This window comes from Pimephales promelas, chromosome 13 (assembly GCF_988280905.1).
Source record: "Pimephales promelas chromosome 13, fPimPro1.hap1.1, whole genome shotgun sequence".
Taxonomy (NCBI): domain Eukaryota; kingdom Metazoa; phylum Chordata; class Actinopteri; order Cypriniformes; family Leuciscidae; genus Pimephales; species Pimephales promelas.
The window spans coordinates 16,075,890-16,097,977 of NC_142781.1; the positions used below are offsets into that span (position 1 = coordinate 16,075,890).

At 36.0% G+C, this 22,088-nt stretch overlaps 1 protein-coding gene across 2 annotated transcripts in view; it reads right to left on the reverse strand.

Moving 5' to 3' along the window:
• tns3.2 (tensin 3, tandem duplicate 2) overlaps window positions 1–22,088 on the reverse strand; it is a 49,078-nt gene that overhangs the window by 12,205 nt on the left and 14,785 nt on the right. For both annotated transcript variants that reach the window (XM_039693385.2, XM_039693387.2), the window contains 4 exons: window positions 16,043–16,894; window positions 11,681–11,790; window positions 11,365–11,494; window positions 10,670–10,750 (listed from right to left, as the gene is read on the reverse strand). In XM_039693385.2, coding sequence (XP_039549319.2) covers window positions 10,670–10,750; window positions 11,365–11,494; window positions 11,681–11,790; window positions 16,043–16,894 — 1,173 coding nt within the window. The remainder of the gene's footprint in view (window positions 1–10,669; window positions 10,751–11,364; window positions 11,495–11,680; window positions 11,791–16,042; window positions 16,895–22,088) is intronic.

The following is a 22,088-nucleotide window of genomic DNA, read 5'->3' on the forward strand; positions in this document are numbered from 1 at the left end:
AGCATTAGTTTGAAAATTAGCTGTATTTTCACAATGACATTTTCAGCTATCATGGAATTTTATTTTATTTCTATTTTTTGAAAATTTAAGTCTAGCATTTTCTGGAAAGAAACATCATTTAAAAAAAAATGTTAGCAGATATCAAAATAAAATAGCAAAAAAAAAACAACAACCGTTATTATAATTATAATTTATTGTTGCTAAAAAAAAAAAAATATATATATATATATATATATATAATGTTGTGGATTGGCCAGTAAAATTGGGCTTGCAGAAAAAAAATGTTTAATTTCTTGATCCTCAACAAATCTACAGAAGTTCAACATTTGAACATTTTCCTAGGATGAGTATTTGAACCACTTCAAATGTTGACCACTGTATTTACATTTTGCAGACTCATAAAATTATCTTCAAAGATGACATTAAAAAAAAAAAACAAGCAGTCCATAAGATGGAAAGTGTACAATCCTGAAAAAAAATGGTCCTTGGTTACTTTATTGGTATTGGTTCCTTTATGCAACTCCAACATAGAAGCACAGCTGATGTTTTGCAAATGTACCCAACAGTCCCAAAGTAACAATCCATTCCATAATTCCACAAAATGTCATCAGACTTTTATGTTGGATTCCCCATGAATGTTTTCTTGCTACAGACATTTACCAATCAAACATATACCAAAGCATCAGACCGCTTCTTTTTCAGCCATGACCGCACCCATAACCACATCATATGATACGTTGTCAAGGGGATGCTGTCTTTGAAAATGTAACTAAGAATACATAAACACATAAACAAATAATACAAACAACATCTGGAGGCAGAAGAGTCTGAAGCGTTCCAAAAATAGACATTGTGTGACCCCAAAACCTCTAAAACTCATTCCCGCAGGAATTCACAAAATTGCTTCCCAGAGATTCATCTGGTCTGCTTCTCCCTGATGAAAACTGGTCACCACCACATGTTGATGGAGGTGGTCAGCATGGGATGTCACACCAGGCTTCATAACAAGCTTAACCTGCAAGGCTTCCTTTATCAATCAATGTCAAAGAACCATTTAATCCAGCCTCCTAGTTAACTTTTCCAATTGAAAAGCATAGCTATACTGGTCCACCTGCAAGATCAGCACAAAACCAGTCTGGACTTGCAGATAAAGTACAGAAAATGGGTTAAAATGAAGCAGAAAAGCATCCCAACATGACTCTTCTGAAAGCGGACGACGACATCAACAGATGTCAGGGTCACATGAGGATTGCAGGATTGGATCAGGTGAGCCAAGAGGTCAATGATCTGTTGAACAACACCGGCCCTTCAAAGAGAAGAGAAAAGAAGATCTGGATGACCCTTCCAGAAAGAAGAGATAGGCCTTGAGGGTCTAAAATGAATCAGCGCTGAATTTAAGACATCAGACGACCCGGTTCTGCATTGAGAAGATAAATGATACTTTTAGGCTCAAAACATACCAAAAATGTGAGTATGTGAGTGTGGACGATACTAGCTATTCAGGCTTTCAAAACCCAAGTTCGGAGACCAACTCAGTACTCTGGGATGAAAGGAGGGGGTACAACATGTCATCACAAAAAAAGTTTTAAAGAGCCAAACAATTGACAAATGGCCCCACATGCCTCTTACTCAAATAAAGTTTTTAAAATATATCCATATTATTTTAATATATTTTCTTTAAAAAAAAAAATTTTCTAAATAATAAATTCATTTAATATTAATGATGTTTTTTTTTTATTATGTAATTATTTAAGGTAATATTTAATATTAGATGGCTTAGCATTTTTGATATTTACTTTTGATTCAATTATTTAAGGGACGCGATTCATAGAATTGGTCACCATTTTCTTTAATGTTTAAAACTTGTTTTTGCAGTTCACTTAATTAGTAATGCAATGTGACAAATTAATTAAAACTCAAATGATACAAAACATTTTGATACTTGATACTTATAACAAACAAACATTTGTTTCATATATATATATATATATATATATATATATTTTTTTTTTTTTTTTTGCTAATTGCCTAGACAATATTTCTCATTTTAATTTAATTTAAGCTGACATAGGCTACTACAATTACTAAAATGAAATACAACTATAAACATATTTAAAAAAGACAAAAATATGCAGCAAAATGACTAAATTTTAACATGAAATCAGAAAATACAAAAATTATTATAATTCCCTTATAAAAGCACATTAATAAATTAAAGATCTAATGTTTATTATTTCATCTAAAATACAATAGTAATAGTAATAGGAATATGTAATGTAATCACCAGATGAATGAAAAGAGTGTAAGAGAAAAAAAGAAAGCCTCAGACTGTTTAAAATTAAATGCAGTCATGCTGAAAATATAAGACATCAATATTAACGCGTCATATCAGCATCCTACAGTTAGGAGTTGGGAATTTGGCTGGCAAATGAAAGAGAAGGGCGATAAAAGTGTGTCTAAGCGTGTTTTTGTGTATGTCTGTTCTTCTTTCAGGATTAAATCTCCCGCATGCCAGTGAGACAAAGGACGACTTCAGTTTTACGGACTTAACAAACTCGCCATTCAAAGGAGGAATGCACGCACACACACGCAGTGAGCCAAGTTGAAAAATGTCCAGCTGTTGTGATCAAAGCTGCAAAGCTGAACTAGATAGAGAATGTGTGGAGGGGGGAAATAAAAAGAGAGAGAATCCAACACATGAGAATTAAAGACTGTCCAGTCAAAGGTATCACTTCAGCTCTATGATACATGCTCTTAAATATGTCTGTAACAAGATTTAGCTCTCATTTGAGCTTTAAATTAGACAGCTTCCTGCCTTCTTTGCTGTATTAAAGACTCGTCCACTAGACATTCTGCACAACAGCGTCAAAACACGCAGACCAAAAATAACACTTTTTTCACTGCGCATTGGTATTCAGAGCATTAAAATAGCTAAGGAGTGTTTCAATCCATTTGTGGTCTTAATTTGGCAATGTACACACTCACACATGCAATCAATCAAACAAACAGCTGGAGGATTGAACTAACAACCATTTATTTGTGACTCACAATAAAGAAACCCAAATTAATCTGACAAGAAGTATTCAGAGATCTGCTGAACTAGTTGTGTCAATCAAAAATGTCCCTTTCTAACATAAAATCACATTATTTGACAATAATATGCTTCGGATATGACATTAATCTTTTGTTTTCATGCATTAATGCATTTATATGAATGTTAGTTTTTAAAGATTCACTGTAAAAAAAAACGTTGCTGCCGTACATCTCTATATAATCAACTTGGATGTTTAATCAACTTGCATTACATTAAACTGACTTTTTTTAAAAAAAAAATGAATTGAACCTTGTATAACTTATAAAAAAAGTTGTAGAAATGTAACATATTTTGATGAGTTAAAGCAAAGTAAAAGAATTATGTACACAACTTTTTACAGTGTTATTATTTTTAATTTATATTAATGATTTTAGATTGTAATTCGTATTTACTATTATATGCTGTATTATTTGTATATTCTATTATTTTTTATAATAAGCTAAAATAAAGGAAAATAATATTTAAAATTAGATGATTTTATAATTACTTAAGGGAAAGTATTTAATATTAGGTGCTGTATTCATTTTTATAAGTTTATTGTTTTTTATAACATTACATTTATGCTATTGCTATATATTTAAATATGAATATTATATATTTTCGAATTATTTAAGGGAAAGTTTTTTAGATCCTGTCATTCTTTACATTTTTCATTCAATTATGTAATGGAGGTGTCAAATTGTAAATACTTTAACTGGCCACCATTTAGTTTTACTTCACTATTTATATCCCCTTTTTTATTTATCATCATAACTTTTGTAACATAAGCACAGTTTATGCAATATTTGAAATGTTTTGTTGCTCCATTCAGTGTTGCTATGTAAGCCTTTGTTCCTATTCTGTCAATTTGTGTCAGTAAAAGAACAGTAATAAACTAGGGCTGCAACTAACGATTATTTTGATAATCGATTAATCGGACGATTATTTTTTCGATTAATCGATTAATCGGATAAAAATTATATTTCATTTTTTTGTTTATTATAACTAAATAAAACCCTAAAACCTAAAACTTTTGCATGTTAAACAATCTACTTAATACAGACAACTTCATTATAAAGAAAAACAACAAATAAAAAATATATATATATATGACCATAACCTATGTCAAAAATGCTATTGTAAACTAGATTAGTGGAACTCAGCAAAACTTAGCCTAGAAATATCACAAGTGCACAATAATTTTATAAAATCTGAACATTTAGTGAAAAACATTCCTTAGTGGGGAACAAATAAGAGACAATAAGTGTAGCACTAACTCTGGTAAAACGCTACACATTGCTCTTTGTATTGTTGTTACACATTCATGAAAAACATCGTAAAAATCAGATCCACTTCTCTTTTAAATGTAAAGCACAGCTGTTTAGTGAGGAAGCAAAATATAATAGATAGGACAGAACAAGAAAGGCAATTAATAAGCTTTCATTGCGCAAAAGTATTATGACATGATCATGAAAGAGCTGCACAAAGTGCGCATCGCAAACGCTGAATGATGCGCTTGAAGCAACACGGAGTCACAGGGCGGCGCGCAGCTCCTCAGTGTCCGCCGCATTAAAGTTAAAAGCACCAAAAGAGAAAGACATATTGACTGTGTATTATACAGTATCTATCCAATAGTTTATTAAGCCTTTTCTTTTAACAGTTTTAAATTTCAGTTAGGCTACTGTGCACGTGAAGAACAATTATAGAGCGCCGACTCTACTCTAGTGTTGTGATCTAACAGACACTCAGTAGAAAGTGATTAAGTTACAGCAATAAAAGTCTAGCAAGATAGAAAAACCATCATAGACCTTTATCTACGGATCAATTATAGTAATAACATTGATCTTGGAAAGAGTTTCATCATGTTAACTGTTGTAACGCGACGCGCTGTTTGAACACCGAATAGAGAATGACTGACAGCCGCAGTGGAGGGAAAAGCTTAGGTTAACTTGAATTTAATGACTTAAATATACATTTTTATCTCACATTATACTATAGTATGGCTTCATAAAGTATACACGATTAACGTAGGTCACCTATTTTGTTTTCAAAACGGCGAACTTGCCGAAAGGTGAATGATTTTCGTGTATAATGCATATTGATAGCGGTTTCCTGATGCCCGCAAATTAGTTCAAACTCACGGAATCAAGAGCGCGCATGCGAGACAGAAGATAATGTGCTCCAAACCGTCCGTGTTGCGCGCGCGAGACAGGGTAGAGCGGCGAGGGAGAGAGACTGCGTGTGTGCCTCATGAAGCGCATGTAAGAAGCGCATGTTGCATGTAAACAATCCCCGTGACGTAATAAGACCAACTAATCGATAATGACATTCGTTGACAACGATTTTCATAATCGATTATAATCGATTTTATCGATTAGTTGTTGCAGCCCTATAATAAACAAACCAAAATGTTTGCTTTGGATAATTTGGTTGCATGCTTTTCATTCTCAATCTCCAATTAAATGAATTTCAGTTCAAACTGACCTGATTACATAACACATTTTTTCCTCGTCCACATTCATTTGGACACAGGCCCGCACAAAACTGTCTTTTGTCCAGAGACAGAGAAGAATAGTGTCCACTGTCTCCACTCCATCTCCATCTAAGTGCTCACAACTACACACATCCACTCACGACAAGAGCACCACATTCATCTCTTTTTGTTTTAGTACCTCCCACGATTGCTTGATAAATCTCCAAGGCCCGATGAGAAAGTGGTAAAGCTTAAATCACCAATCTGAGGTAAATTACAGGACAAGTCATGTGTAAATGAGCTTTAGAAAAGAGTGAAAGCAAGATGTTTTCCACAAAACACCCCACGGGTAAAGTAGTGCTCTGCTGTTTGTGAGGAAGCACACGAGGAATGCCAAACACTGACAGAACCAACACAATATAGGGTAGTCCAAGCGCAAATATTGGGGCTTTAAATGTGTTTGTCTTTATCAGTAAAGTTTTTGCAATGCAAATAACCAATTGAGGTCTTCGGAAACAGTGTCCAAGGGCAGGCTGAAACAGGAAACATTCACATACAAACAAACTAAAAGTGCACAAACCGTGTGTACGCACACATTCTTCAAATAACAACCACTGGCCTTTTTTTGGCATCTCAGCAATTTGATGTACATCAAGCATGTACTGCGAACACATGGAATTGAATTTGAATCAGTATTTCTGCCTCGTTATCCAGTAAAAATGTCTAAACATCCTCATAACAAGATCAATTGAAGTTCACTTGGTCATCACTGTAAAAAAAAAAATATTGTTGGTTTAACTTAAAAAAAATGAAGTAACTTGCTGGCCTTAAAATTTTAAGTTCATTGAAATGGAAAAAATTGAGTTGATACAATGAGGGAGATTGATTTAATCACCAGAAACTCAAAATATGATATTATCTGAACTACATAAATGATTTAAGTTCATTTGACAAAAGAAAAAAATGTTGTGATTACAAATCATGAAAATATTTGTTTACAGTGTGGTTATTTTTATTATTTTTATCCAGGTGCTGGGTATTGGCAGATTTATTTCATTTATTAAGCATACTTGATTGCATTTAATAATATATGATGAAATGAGAAATATTTCGTGCTTGATAAAGAAACTTTCTCTGAAAAGAATTCTTCATGTCATAAATACAATTTCCATAAGAGGATATTTACATGTTTTTACACTGATAAAGTAATAAAAAAATGATTTTCAGTGTACTGAATATGTAATAAAAAATAGAGAAGAGAGGAGAAGAGAAGAGATGGGAAGAAAAGAGAAAAAAAGAGAAAGTTTTCCCCATATAGTGAGAGGAATGTTCACACATAGACTTCATGCTGACAAGAAGACAATTAAAGTCTGCCAGAGATGGATACAGCAAATGGCTGAGGTATTAGCATACAAACACACAGGCAAATGCTAACACACACACACACACAAAGACTAAAAAGTTGGGTCAAAATGACGAAATCTCTTCCTGCATACCTAGAGAAGCAGTCATGCTGAAGTGTTCCTCATAAGAGAATCATCCACAGATAAATAGCTGGACTTGCCGGTCACTGCTGTGTCCTGACGCTCTTGCACGCTTACTTTGTTCCCCAGTGTCACTCTTTCATGGCCCCAGTCTGTACCGTTGCCTGCTTTGTCACTTATTCCACCTCACATTCTCTCTTTCCCTCTCTCTCTCTCTACCTCCCTCTCTCTCTACCTCCCTCTCTCTCTACCTCCCTCTCTCTCTCTCTCTCTCTCTCTCTCTCTCGTGCTGTCTGCTTCCCGGCACAAACACTGACCATGGGCTGCACGTGACGTCACACAGTTGCTGTTCTATCTAACTCTGTCCCCTTCTCTCTACTCATTCGTTTCTAGACTGAATGAAGTCATTGAGATTTTGGAATTCTGTTAAACCCCAGATGGAAAACTACTTCACGTCATTCTTCCAGCAGGCAGGACTGGTTGACTGACTCCAGGCTTGAGGAGGGAAGGGGGAGGGCTGAAGGAAAGGAAGAGGGAGGGAGGATGGGAGGATGACTGCCCCCAACTGGCATGAGGCAGAAAGGCAGTGAAAGACCCCCATGGCTTCATTAGCATATGAGTTCATGAGTGCTCTCCTGCCTTTGATAGGCCATTCAAGCATTGTTCTCGGCAAACTCTCTCAGTCTGTTTCACCTAAATCAACGGCAGCGCTGGGGTCAGGGGTGAGGATGTCCTTTTATGGACTCCCTTATGTTCTAAAGCGCACAACATCTGCTTCTATGCAAAACAGTCATTTTCCTCATCTTGGGCTTGTTTTGGAGTAAAAACATGCAAGCATCCTGTTGGTTTAACTTAAATAAATAAGTAACCTGGTTGCCTTAAAAATTTAAGTTCATTGAAATGGAAAAATTTAGTTAATGCAATGAAGGAGATTGATCATCTAATCTCACTAATTAATCATCACAAACTCAAAATATTATGTTATCTGAACTACATAAATGGTGTACTATAATTATAATAGAATATAATATATAATATAACTATATAAATTAAGTTGATTTGACAAAAGAAAAAATGTTGTGATTTCAAATCATGAAACTATTTTTTTGCAGTGTGACAAAGACTTTATTATGATTTTGTTCCTTTGGCAGACAATTTCACTCATTTAAATATCGATCTACCTTAATTCAATGAGGTTTTATGATCAAATTAAACTGAACAAAAGCAACTGGAATCAAAATAAACTTGAAAAAAACATTTGAGACTAAAAGAAAGTCTGTACTTCAAAACGAGAAGGGGAAAAAAATCTAAATTACAAAAACATTGTTTAGGGTTTTGAAATGTGATTATCTAAAATGAATCAAACACATACTTTAGATTTGTCACTTTTTTAAGTCACTAAAATTATATGATAACAATTTGTAATGATTTTTTTATATATATAATTTGAGAAATGCAAAACAAGGGGGAATATGTCATCGTTATCGATCCAAGACTCAAATACCAGGTTTGGTGAATTAATTTTGTTTATAGATGTTTATGTATTTTTATATACCACTGTTCAAAGGTTTGGTTCAGTACGAATTATGCAGCAAGGATGCATTATTGATCGAAATTCACTGTGAAGATGTTTACATTCTTACAAAAGATTTATATTTTAAATAAATGCATTTAAAAAAATAACTTTTTATTCATCAAATCTTGAAAAAAAAAAGGAATCCTGTTTTGGGGTATTTTTAATGCAGCCTTGGTGAGCATACGAGATTTCTTTCAAAGACACTTAAACAAAATTGAACAGTAGTGTTTTAACACATAAAGGGGGATAAAAGCTTTTAAATCTCAGACAAAATTCCCAGCTAAATTTAACTTAATATCTAAATTCAGTTGGTAAGGGGGAAAAAAAAAATCATATTTAGAGTGTTGTCATGAAAAAAAAAAAAACTTTTCCTGTGTCTCCTTTATCACACTGCAGCGTACCTAAAGTGACCTCACCCACTGTAGCACATAAATAAATTTAAAGGGGCAGTGCTTTTTACTTCCTTCCCCCTCAAACATCTCTGTAAATATTTGCATTTGTCTGTCAGTGAGAGTTTGGCATGTGAGAGCTTCTATTTTCTCCTGTTTATTTAGACACTAAAACATAGATGGACTGAAGTTACATAACCTTCAAATCTTCCCACATCAGGAAATTAAAATATACAATATCCTTAGTCCTCGGGGCCAACTAGTTGAAGGCCGGATGTGTTAAACATAGTGATAATGAAATAAATTAGAATTTTAAATGAAAATAATAAAAACAATAAACCGTATAATGAAAGTAAGGAATCTTGTAATGACCAAAATTGGACTATTAAACAGGTACGACTTAAAGATTATATATTATTTAATTGTAAAAAAAACATTTACACATACACATGGAACACCGTAGTTAGGTGAATTTTGACCTATATGGTTTTCCATACAACTTATATTCTTAATTTGTTAAATTTTAATTCAATGACTTGTCTATCTATCAATATTATTTATACAGTAAAAAGTTAAATGTATACCATAGTATTAAAAGGGGCAATAATCTTTTTGGATCTGTGAGTTATGTTGTAATATAATGTGACAATGCGTTCTCCATAGCTCTTGCAATCTATTTTTATTCCCAGTATTCTACCATTTTCCTGTGCCTCCTCATTAAGATTTAATCAGGCAATACTATTTCCCTCATTAAAAGTTACATAACTGACTGATAGAATAATTTTTTATGAGTGATATTTGAATCTTTGTCTTGGTTTTTGTGAAAGTGATGATGTTTTCGACAATGCTTAATATTTATCTTTTATAATATATCTTTTTGTTGTTGTTGTTGTTGATTTTTTGCACAAGTTTAACAAATATGGAGTTGACTGGTTAAAAAAAGGAGCCTTCCTTTCATTTTTACGGTTATGCTACGGTATATCTAAACTGAGTTCGCTTGGCTCAAGTAATGTGTCATGCATTATTTATTTGTTGACTGCTAATTAGTTGCTCGACAATGGCAGTTGTTTCACAGTGAAAAAAAATTACAGAAGAGACAGAACAACAACAACAACCTACTGGAGATCGCAAGAACAATAGTCGATAAACAAAGTATTGTGTGAGGAGGTTAAGAGATAGCTGTCACATTTTTATCACTAACTTCTGGAGATAAATAATGCTTACGAGAATGAAACTTTCTGCACATGTCAAGAGCGTCTGTGTTTGTGCAAAATATGAAACGGAATGTACATTAAAAGGCTGTGTGTTTACATGTATGCATACTGTAAGCGTTCGCGTCAAAACTGAAGTATAATTTAAGGGTTAATTCTAAGCACCCAGTTCCAGGTTCCCAAAGCACTGAATGGCCAGGTTTAGAGGAAGTATGTATCCTGACCCAGAGGGCCACGTCCTGTAGCAGAGTTATTTTGAGCAGCACAGATTTTGTGACAGCAGCAAGCAACAAACTTTGCTAGAGGGGGCTGTTTTTAAAGGTCAAATTTGTGCAAAATACAGTTCAATGGAGGAATTCCTTGAATGGATTAACCAAAGACATACACAAAAAAATCTCATCTCATCCTGTCATGCAGTTGCACGAAGTAGCATAAGGCTGTAGCCACCATGGTAGCTGATTACCTTGCCATATTGGAGAGCTCATGTAGTGTCTACTGGTTTGAGAACCAGGTCTTGAAGTGATGAAGTCATGTGAACTCTTCACTGTGAGGAGAAAAATACATTTAAGCACAATGTTGTGCCACAGGGTTCTATCCTTGGACCAATTTTATTTTCATTGTATATCTCAATTTTTCATAACTAGCCTACAACATTTCGTAACATTTATATGTTGTTGATACACAACTTTATATTTCACTCAGTCCAATTGGGTCTCAATTTTGTCCACAACTACATTGCTTTGATGAGGAGAACGCATGGTTGCCAGTCATTTTCTCTATCTTAACCCTAATAAGACAGAGTGTGTTGTTTTTGGATCTCTTTCTGCCACCCAGGAGACTAAGTAGGCTAGCCACTATTTCGTCAAGCGTTTGTGATCGTGTTAAGAACCTGGGTGTTAAGGCCCTTGCACACTGATTACGAAATACGCGGCCGAAATCTTCGCACGTTAAAATGTGGAAAACTGAGAATACTGTTAAATTACCATAAAGGTATTTCTTTAGTACTACACTATATTTTTTCATAAGTGACCACAAAAGGGTGCTATGATATCTTTAAAAAGACTACATTAAAAAATATTACATAAGACTGAAATTGTGAGGCATGTGAAGCCTTAAACAAACTCACATTACAAACATTAAACACTGTGTCCGCCTTACCATATGGAGTGGGGGGTGTCACAGGAAATGCCGGTGTGGGCGGAACTTGATTAAGACCCACCCACAGTGGGCTGTCAACCTCTGGAGGCTGGTCACCAAAGTCAACAGTGTCAGTGTGATATAGACCTCTCTGGAACAGACGAAAACACACAAGGCATTGTTGTAGGAATGTTCCGGGTTCAACACAAGTTTAACTTGTATTTTAGTTGACTGGGTAGAAGTTTGTACAGGGTTGGTGAGCCATTCAATTGCACTAGTTTTCAGGCTATACACTTGTGTTGTAATTGTGCAGGTATAAATATGTGTATATTTATACCAGAGATGGTGTGTCAAAAGCGAATCTCTGGAAGTTCTGGATTTGATCACCTCCCGCACTCCTCAGCACAGAGTATTCAGAGACTTCACAGAGCTGTTTCCGTCTCCAACCTGGACAGAGAAAGAGAGGGAAAGAAAGAGTTATTTAGCAGGCATTTTTGACAAACACACTTGACTGCGACCAGTCATTTAGAAATCTTAACCATAATTTTCTAACAACATCTAACAAAGTTAAAGTGTTTCATACAGCATGACCTAAAATACAATGTTCTTACACAATGCTTGTTTTGATAAGATCCATGAGAACCCATTTACCTCAGGGCTGTAAGAAAATCCATTCCACAATAGGGCTGTGCAAAAATTAATTGCGATTAATCGCATCCAAAATAAAAGTCAGTGTTTACATAATATATTTGTGTGTGCTGTATATAATTATTTTGTATATGTAAATACACACACATGCATGTATATATATATTTAAGAAAATGTGTTATTCAAATATAAAATATTTATATTTATATAATATAGATTATATATATATATATATACACTCACCGGCCACTTTATTAGGTACACCTGTCCAACTGCTCGTTAACACTTAATTTCTAAGCAGCCAATCACATGGCGGCAACTCAGTGCATTTAGGCATGTAGACATGGTCAAGACAATCTCCTGCAGTTCAAACCGAGCATCAGTATGGGGAAGAAAGGTGATTTGAGTGACTTTGAACGTGGCATGATTGTTGGTGCCAGAAGGGCTGGTCTGAGTATTTCAGAAACTGCTAATCTACTGGGATTTTCACGCACAACCATCTCTAGGGTTTACAGAGAATGGTCCGAAAAAGAAAAAACATCCAGTGAGCGGCAGTTCTGTGGGCGGAAATGCCTTGTTGATGCCAGAGGTCAGAGGAGAATGGCCAGACTGGTTCGAGCTGATAGAAGGGCAACAGTGACTCAAATAACCACCCGTTACAACCAAGGTGGGCAGAAGAGCATCTCTGAACGCACAGTACGTCGAACTTTGAGGCAGATGGGCTACAGTAGCAGAAGACCACACCGGGTGCCACTCCTTTCAGCTAAGAACAGGAAACTGAGGCTACAATTTGCACAAGCTCATCGAAATTGGACAATAGAAGATTGGAAAAACGTTGCCTGGTCTGATGAGTCTCGATTTCTGCTGCGACATTCGGATGGTAGGGTCAGAATTTGGCGTCTACAACATGAAAGCATGGATCCATCCTGCCTTGTATCAACGGTTCAGGCTGGTGGTGGTGGTGTCATGGTGTGGGGAATATTTTCTTGGCACTCTTTGGGCCCCTTGGTACCAATTGAGCATCGTTGCAACGCCACAGCCTACCTGAGTTTTGTTGCTGACCATGTCCATCCCTTTATGACCACAATGTACCTAACTTCTGATGGCTACTTTCAGCAGGATAATGCGCCATGTCATAAAGCTGGAATCATCTCAGACTGGTTTCTTGAACATGACAATGAGTTCGCTGTACTCAAATGGCCCCCACAGTCACCAGATCTCAATCCAATAGAGCATCTTTGGGATGTGGTGGAACGGGAGATTCGCATCATGGATGTGCAGCCGACAAATCTGCGGCAACTGTGTGATGCCATCATGTCAATATGGACCAAACTCCCTGAGGAATGCTTCCAGCACCTTGTTGAATCTATGCCACGAAGAATTGAGGCAGTTCTGAAGGCAAAAGGGGGTCCAACCCGTTACTAGCATGGGGTACCTAATAAAGTGGGCGGTGAGTGTATATATATATACATACAGAATTTAAGCGCAAATAATTCTTAAATATATACGTGCATGCATAGGTATTTATATATACAAAATAATTATATACAACACACACAAATATATTATGTAAACACAGACTTTTATTTTGGATGCGATAAATCGCAATTAATTTTTGCACAGCCCTAAAATAAACACTAATAATAGATACATGAACATTTAATAAATAAATATTAAAATAAATAAGCAAATAATCATTAAATATGTACTACATTTTTAGTACTCAAAATAAACTGTTATATACAAGACCAGTGAAAATGCTTCTGTTTTGCATTTCTGTTTAAACAATTTTCATCATAAATTGTATCATCACATAACAGTATGACCAAAAAGTTTTTCATAATGTCTTTTTTTAGTTTCTGTATTTTGCTTTAAAAGCAGCACCAAATGAAAAAGATGTATTAAAAAGAAAACTATGAACCATCTTCTCTAGAATTGTTTGACATCCAAAGTGTATCTTGAGCTTCAGTAACGCAAATTTACTTATTTGATAAGTGACAATCCAGAGTCTTAAAAATTCCTATTCATTTTACATAATAATTCTTGGTTATCTAATCTTTTTAATCCTAAACTGATTATTTTCAGGTTAAAAAAAAAAAACTACTTTGAAACCCAGTTTTTCATAATGACTATAAAACATGGTAATAATTGATTACAAATGGCCAACAGTACAGGCTCTGTTAACTATCCCTTTAAAAATCCTCAAGACTGCGATGGGGAAAGACAACATGTTTTTGTGTCAGGATACGCTCACTTCAAAAGAATTCCTTAGCCCTTACACATGTGTATTCACACACACACACACACACACACACACACATATACCACAGGGCATATATCTAGTGACATACTATGGTACTAACAACACTCTGCATAGATTTCTGTTCAACAGGAGGAATTCACCACTCAACTAAAGGACTCCATTCCAGGTGCCAGAGCTGCTCTGACATGGTGACATGGGCTGTTGAAAGGATCTTCTAAAAGAATAGATAGGAGACGCATGCAAGGCAGGGGACACACTTCAAAAGCAACAAGGCTCCTTCAGTCTGCTGAGGTCAAAGAAGCCAGAGTATTGAGTTCACGGGGAGACTGCATCACAGATGTGTTTGGTAAAGAGCAGCAGTCAATATGACATTAGGAAGTCACTAAATAGTTGTCAACCACTAGATATATGATTGTCAAATTTTAAACAAAAAGGCAGCTCAGAGGTTACATAAGCAAGATGCAAGCACTCCATACTAGACCTGGATGTTTAGACATTCAAACACAGTCACAACTTGCACACACGCGCACACATACTCACTGAAATGAAAGGCAGGACTTTATTTTCTTTAGAAAACCTGTCAGGAGCTGCACATAGAGAACCATTGTATGTTACTTGTGTATGCATTTATTAACATAATTTAGGCCCCTGCCAATAGAAACCTCAATGGAAACATCAGCTCAAACTCAAAATCACTAGACTGCAGACTCAGAAATTAACCAGTGAACAAGACAAAAAAATGCCACTGAAAACAAAAAAAAATGCATATATATAATTGAAATGTGTTGATAATATATATATATATATATATATATATATATACTGTATGCTTATGTACATACACACTGGGCCTACCATTCAAAAGTTTGGGGTTGGGTGCAATATTTTTATATGCTTTTGAAAGAATTTGAAAGTGAGTTATGTTCACCAAGGTTTTCAGCATTATTATTCGTCTTCATCTTTCTAATATGCTGATTTGATGACCAAAAAACACTTGGTTGAACATGTTGCAAACAGCTGCTGCTTAATTTTTTTTTTCCAGGATTCTTTTTTATGTTATTATTTTCAATGTTCAAAATAACAGCATTATTTTGGAATAAAACATTTTTTGTAACATTTTAAATGTGCTTATTTGTTATTAAATTGGTCAAAAGTGACAGTACCTTATCGATCCCCTTCTTTTGAACTGTAGTGTAAATCTAATAAACACCATAATGGATGCACTATGATATCTTTTAACAGTTACTTTTACATTGAATTGATTTTACAACCATAACAATGAAATGTTGAGCAATTATTTAAATCAAGATTATTTGAAGAGTTCAGATGCAAAAGCCTCTAAGTGCCATTTGAAATTTTCTTCTAGAATGATCATTTTTATCAAGCTTGTATATTTAAGTTCAGTGATTTCACTTAAATGGCAATGATAATTACCTATTATTTGTTATTTAAGTGAAATTACTGAACTTAAAGATACAAGTTTGATAAAAAATTATCATAAAAGAAGAAAATTTCAAATGGCATTTAGAGGCTTTTGCATCTGAACTCTTCATTTGATAACTGACAGCATGCTATGGGTTTTAGACATATCTAAATCTCTCTCTCTCTCTCTCTCTCTCTCTCTCTCTCTCTCTCTCTATATATATATATATATATATATATATATATATATATATATTGAACACTGTGTCTACACTGGATGTCGAAAGTGACTGTAAGTGGATTGCTTGTCAGTTGAAATCACTAAATGGATTTAGTATTGGTGAATGTGTGATAATTTGCTCTTACCTGATTGGTGGGATTTAACCCTTCCATCTGAGTGCGTCTTTCCATTGGTGTGAAGGGAGGCTGAGCGGGTCATGTGACTCCTTGCCTGTGTGGGGATTGGCTCAAAGTCAGGATCAAGGTCCAGTATCAGCTGATTGAGCTGTTCGATTGACTGATCGATATCCAAAGCCAGTGTTGCAAACTCATCGTCCTTCTCTGGCTCTGACTGCGCCTCTGGAAAGCCGTTGTCTGGTAGCGAAGGTTTGCCTCCACCTCTTTGGAGCTCCGTCTCCTCGTGTTTCAGTCCGTCTGATGGAGTGTGCATGTAAGAGGTGGACTGTGACACCGACTGCTGCTGTTTCACCCATATTTGTGTCTGATATCCAGCAGGTACTGTTGAGTGTATGAGTGTGTTTGAGGAACTCACATTATCTCTAAATATGGCAGGAGGAGCTCCAGTTTGACAATCATTTGATTGGATAGAGTTCTGACATTCACCTGAAGAAAAACCAGACAGTTCCTTTGAAGATTGTGTGTCTTTAGAGTCTGAAACAGCAGCAATGGCATCATTAGGGGTGGTGATGTCGTCGTCATCATCTATAATGTCCGTCTCCCGCTCTATGAACATAGCTTTACCGTTTAAATGACCGGAATGATCAAATGTAGCTTGACTGGCTATTGGGTCGTGTCTCGGGATCCCTGGAGAAGGTTGTTCCTCCTCCATTCTGAGCCCAGGATTACCTCTGTGGAGCTGAGTATGCTCCTCAGAGCTGTAGCTGATTGTGAGCCCAGAGGCTTGTCCTCCAGTCCACTGGGAGGAGCTGGAGAGTCCAGAGTCACTGCTCAGAGAATGGTCGCCTTCATTCGGCTTGGCTGTGGAAGAAAGAACAAAAATTAACAGTACAATAGAGTGCCGAAGTTAAGACAAATTTGTAGGCCAACCCGGAAGTTAGCATCACACTGGTTCCCTCGACAAAAGCCCAAGAGGATTATTCCTTATTGCAAAAAATAAGCTCTGTGATCGACAAAACGTGTAAGTTTCATAAACTTTTGTTGATCAAGATCATTTTCACAAATAAACACAGCTTTTGTTAATTTTGATGTCTAAATACAATCACCAGAAGTAAAAAGCTAAATGTAGGCTCTAAACTTACTACACCACGGTCACATGACCTCAACATCACCACCAATAAGCTTCAGACAAATTCTTTCAGTTTTTGTCGAAGGAAAAACAGAAGATTGAAACACTTTGATAAAACATGACTAATAAACACAACTACAACAATATATCGGAGTACTTCAAGCCTTCTCAGGTATTTTCTTGATAATAAAGTATATTTATACTACAGTGCTAATCAACATAGTCTTTATCACTGTATAGAATACTATGAAGTAATTATGTTGTGTTTCTTATTCGGTGTAAGAATCCACATAATCTCACAAAATGATGTTTTCAACGGTTTTTGTGAGTAAAAACATGTTGTTAAATGTTGTGAGGACAAGAGGTTCATAAAAGCTTCTCATGATTGGAAAGATTTTTGATGCACGTTGCTTTTTTCAAATGCACGACTCACTCACAATGCTTTCAGATGGAGCAGAATTTCTACTGATCACAGAGCTGTGCTTCACTGACAAGCTGCTCATAAAATAAAAATCAAAGCCTTTGCGATTTCATTATCACACTAAGCCAAATCACTTTAAAGTGTAATTTCCAACACTATCTCACGACCAATTCGTACGAATTCGACGCATGATTAAAAAGTGGCTAATTCGTACTAATTCGTACGACCTCACTCGTACTAATTCGTACGATTTGTCTAAACCCACGTGATGGTTAAGTTTAGGGGCGGGGTAAGGGGTAGGTCATTCGTACGAATTCATACGAATTGGCCAATTCGTAAAATATGTACGATTTAGCAAAATCGTATTAATTCGTACGAGTGAGGTCGTATGAATTGTTACGAATTAGCCACTTTTTAATCATTCGTCGAATTCGTACGACTTGGTCGTGAGATCGGGTTGGTAATTTCATGTTAATTGCGATTAATCGTGCAGCCCTGGTCAAAGTGGTTGTTGCATAGCTGTCAATGGAGTGACAGAATCGCTCAGAATTTATCAAAAATAAACTTCATTTGTGTTGTAAAGATGAACAAAAGTCTCAAGGGTTTAGAGCGACATGAGGGTGAGTAAACGATGACAGGATTTTCATTTTTGGGTGAACTAACCCTTTTAGTAATTTGTGTATCACGTGTATCACACTCTGGCCTATATAACTTTATACTGACACCTATTGACGTGGATGAAACATCTTGCAAATGAAAAATATTTCGGCGACAGATGCAATTGTAGATTTTCACTTCATTTTAAACATGTTTATCATAGGTACTTATCTTCACCCACTCCTCCATTTAGCCCTGTGTGTCATAGTCTGGGATACATGGGTGATGTTAACACGTCTCAGACAACTTAGTCATCACACAAACACACAGATGTGGATGTCTTTGTGTGGCCATTGTGTGTGTTCTAGCAAAGACACATCAGTCAGCCAGCGGCAGCTGAACACAGATCTCGGCAGATAGCATCATGTGTCATGACACACTCGCACACACTCACATTGATCATGACTGATAACGCATATCTACCATTCAACATGAAGCCAGAAGGCAGCATCACACATGCAGGCTGTACAAATGCACGTAAACACCAACATTTAGCATCACGCCACACTCTAAGATCAATTTTGACAGCTGATAGCTGCAGGAAATGAAGTACTTTTACAGGCCAAAAACAGGAAACAAGTTTATATTGTAGCAAAGGTTGCATCCTCCTGAACTCAATGAGTTGTTGGTTAAATACATGGAATAAGGTCTGTGGTGAACACAAGCTCAAGACATTTTCATGTTTTATTTATACGACATTAAATATTTCAGAACACCCCCTTGTGTTAAAGTTTTTAGTTGTCTTGAAAAAGGTGATTGCTAACAAGTGGCTAAATGGGACTGAAGAGGTTGTCGGAGAATTTAAACATCATCATAACGAACAGATGTGTAAACTCACTCGTCCGCTTTCACAGCCTTATAGTGTTTATAATCACACTCTTGCAAATCACTCTAGCTCAAACTTTCATGGTAAAAGTTTTCTTTTAAATAAAGAAAGAGTTTACGTTATAGCCTAAGTTTAGCTTTTTACTTCTGCTGATTGTATGTAGACTTCAAAATTCATAAAAGTTTCATTTGTGAAGATTACATGAACAAAACATTTAAGAGATAAAAAACTTTTGTTGGTCACAGAGCTTATTTTCTGCAATCATATTCAAATCCTAAGTCCTAAAATATAAGTTCATCATTTGTTATTATGCACTGAATGCGTACATGTTTTTACATATACGTTTTCTCCAATTATACAGTTGACCCAACCTCTTAACCATCCTTTTAACCTACTAAACATGCCACCAAACCTGTCCCGTTCCATACCTGTACCCCACCTCAATAGCAGCAAAAGAGTTTTGCAATACTGTACCTACGTAGATAGTAGTTAAAGACACCTAGACTGATCAGAAAATGGTAAAACTGGTCAGTATGTGAACTGGTGAAAAACAGACTCAAACCAGTAAAGCTTCTCTAGTCTCAAGAGGCTGAAATCCAAATACCAGGCATGCATGATAAAACTCCACAGCTGGCATCTCTCTCTCTCTCTCTCTCTCTCTCTCTCTCTCTCACTCAAACACACACGCACGCACAACAACAACTGAGATTCAATAGTCACCATACTATCATACACACTTTATTAAAATCTAAAATAAATTTATAATAGACCACTTGAACAAAACTAACTAGCTCAAAGCCTCAAACAGACCAATGCATTAACGACATGACTTTGACTTTGAATCTAACAAAAAGTTTGACCTTTCTTGGTCATGTTATTTAATATTTGGCCCATGTTTCATCGAAGCACTTTTAGACTATACATCAAATGCAAAACGGGAAACACTCAAAAGTACTTCGAAAGTGCCTTATCCGGCAACTTTCTTTCTGATAAATGAAGCACAACTGCATTCATTTATCACAAGAGCTTTCAACAGCTCACAAAACAAATCAACCGTTTTGCTGTTGAAAGTCTATTCCACCGCTTCAAAAACCCACGGAGCAGCACAAACCTAATGCTTTCCAGAAACATCCTCTCGAATCAGACCCCAAAGGTATCTGAGAGGACAACAGATGACTTTGACCATAGAAACTGTTACAAAGAGCAAGAGAAAGAGACATCTGCCAGAGTCACAAGTGAAAAGAGAGATTATACAATACACAAAAAATCTAATAATATATATATTCATTGAATGAATAAAGAAAAGGGGGGAAAGGCAAGCAGTCCTGACCGTGTTTATCCTGCAGGCGACTGTTCCCATTTTGTCCTGCATGCTCTCTCTTTCAGTCCTTCTCTCCTCATGCAGTTTTAAACAGACAGGCAGCTTGCATTCTTTCCCATAAGGTGATAACAGCTCCCCTGGGTCTCCTTTTCTTTACTCTTCTACTTTTTCTTTCTCTCAGTCAATCTTTTTACTCCCTTTCCCCTGATTTCCCTCCTCCCTTTCCTCTTACAGTGTTGCTCGCTCTCCCCGTCTCTCTCTCTCTCGCTCTCTCTCTCTCTCCCTCTCTCTCTCTCTCTCTGTCTCTCTCCACCTCAACACACAGGTAACCCCTTTCAGGTGCCCCTCATGGGTGTACGGGAAAATCCTGGCTTGGGAAGCATTATTCCGCTTGAACCAGCCAATGCTCCTCGGAATACAGCTGTACACACACACACACACACACACACACATATGCCTGTTGTAGAGCGCGCATGGACGCTCCGAGGACCTTGAGCCCTCCAAATATGGAGAGGGGAATGTAAACACAAGGGCGGAGTTATGTGTGGGTGGAGAGATGGAGCGCAAAGAGAGACTGAGCAAAAGAGAGAGATAAGAGAGGTATTGATGTACTAAAGAACAAGAGTGTTAGGTAAAAACAAAATGATGAAAGTAAGATTGAAAGAAAGCAAAAGAAAGATAACAGGAGAGAGATAAAAAAAACAGTCTGAAACTTTGGGCGACTGGTAGTAGCATTCCTTCAGACTGTTTGTCGCTGCAACTGGCAATAATTACAGACATACAAGTGTGTGTTTGTGAGTGTGTGTAATTCTATATTTGAGCTTACGTATTGTAAATTGTAAAGGGTGTTTGTGCACCAACCATGAGGCATCTCTAAATTACACGGCTGCTTGGGACGGAATCACACAACCAGATGTGCATCAAGTCCCATATGACACACACATGCGCACACACACATTAAGCTGTTGGGATTGATTTTTTACAGTTATGAAAAGAAACTCCCCGCCTTTAAACATCCGGCCCTGGAATTTCCAATTCTTGTGCAAAGGGCCACCATAACAAATGTGACGAAGTGTAACAGTTCTCTGATCGCTGAACTTTAACTGGACAAGGAGAACAAAGTTCATTTATTAAAGTTAAACACTCACTATGTTCCACTCCCTGAAGCGGATTTACTTCTGCAAAATTATATATTATGTGTAGGGGTAGATGGGGTAAGATGTGCCTCTTTTGTTACTCTACAGTACTCATCAAAAGATTTTAGTCCACAATATATATATATATATATATATATATATATATATATATATATATATATATATATATACTGTATATACAGTATATATATAAAGAAAAGCAAGGATGCATTAAATTGGCCAAAAAGTTACTAATTATGTTACAAAAGATTTCTATTAAAAAAAAATGCTGTTTAACTTTGAAATTCTGAAAAAAGCATTATTTTTTTCACAAAACATATTAAAGGAGAAGGTCACTTTAAAAAAAATATATATATATATATTTTGCTGATAATTTACTCACCCCCATGTCATTCAAGATATCCATGTCATTCTTTCTTCAATCAAAAAGAAATTAAGGTTTTTGATGAAAACATTCCAGGATTTTTCTCCATTTTATGCACTTTAACCAAACGGTTCAAGGTCCAAAAGACAGTTACAGTGCAAACTGTTTAAAGGGTTTTAA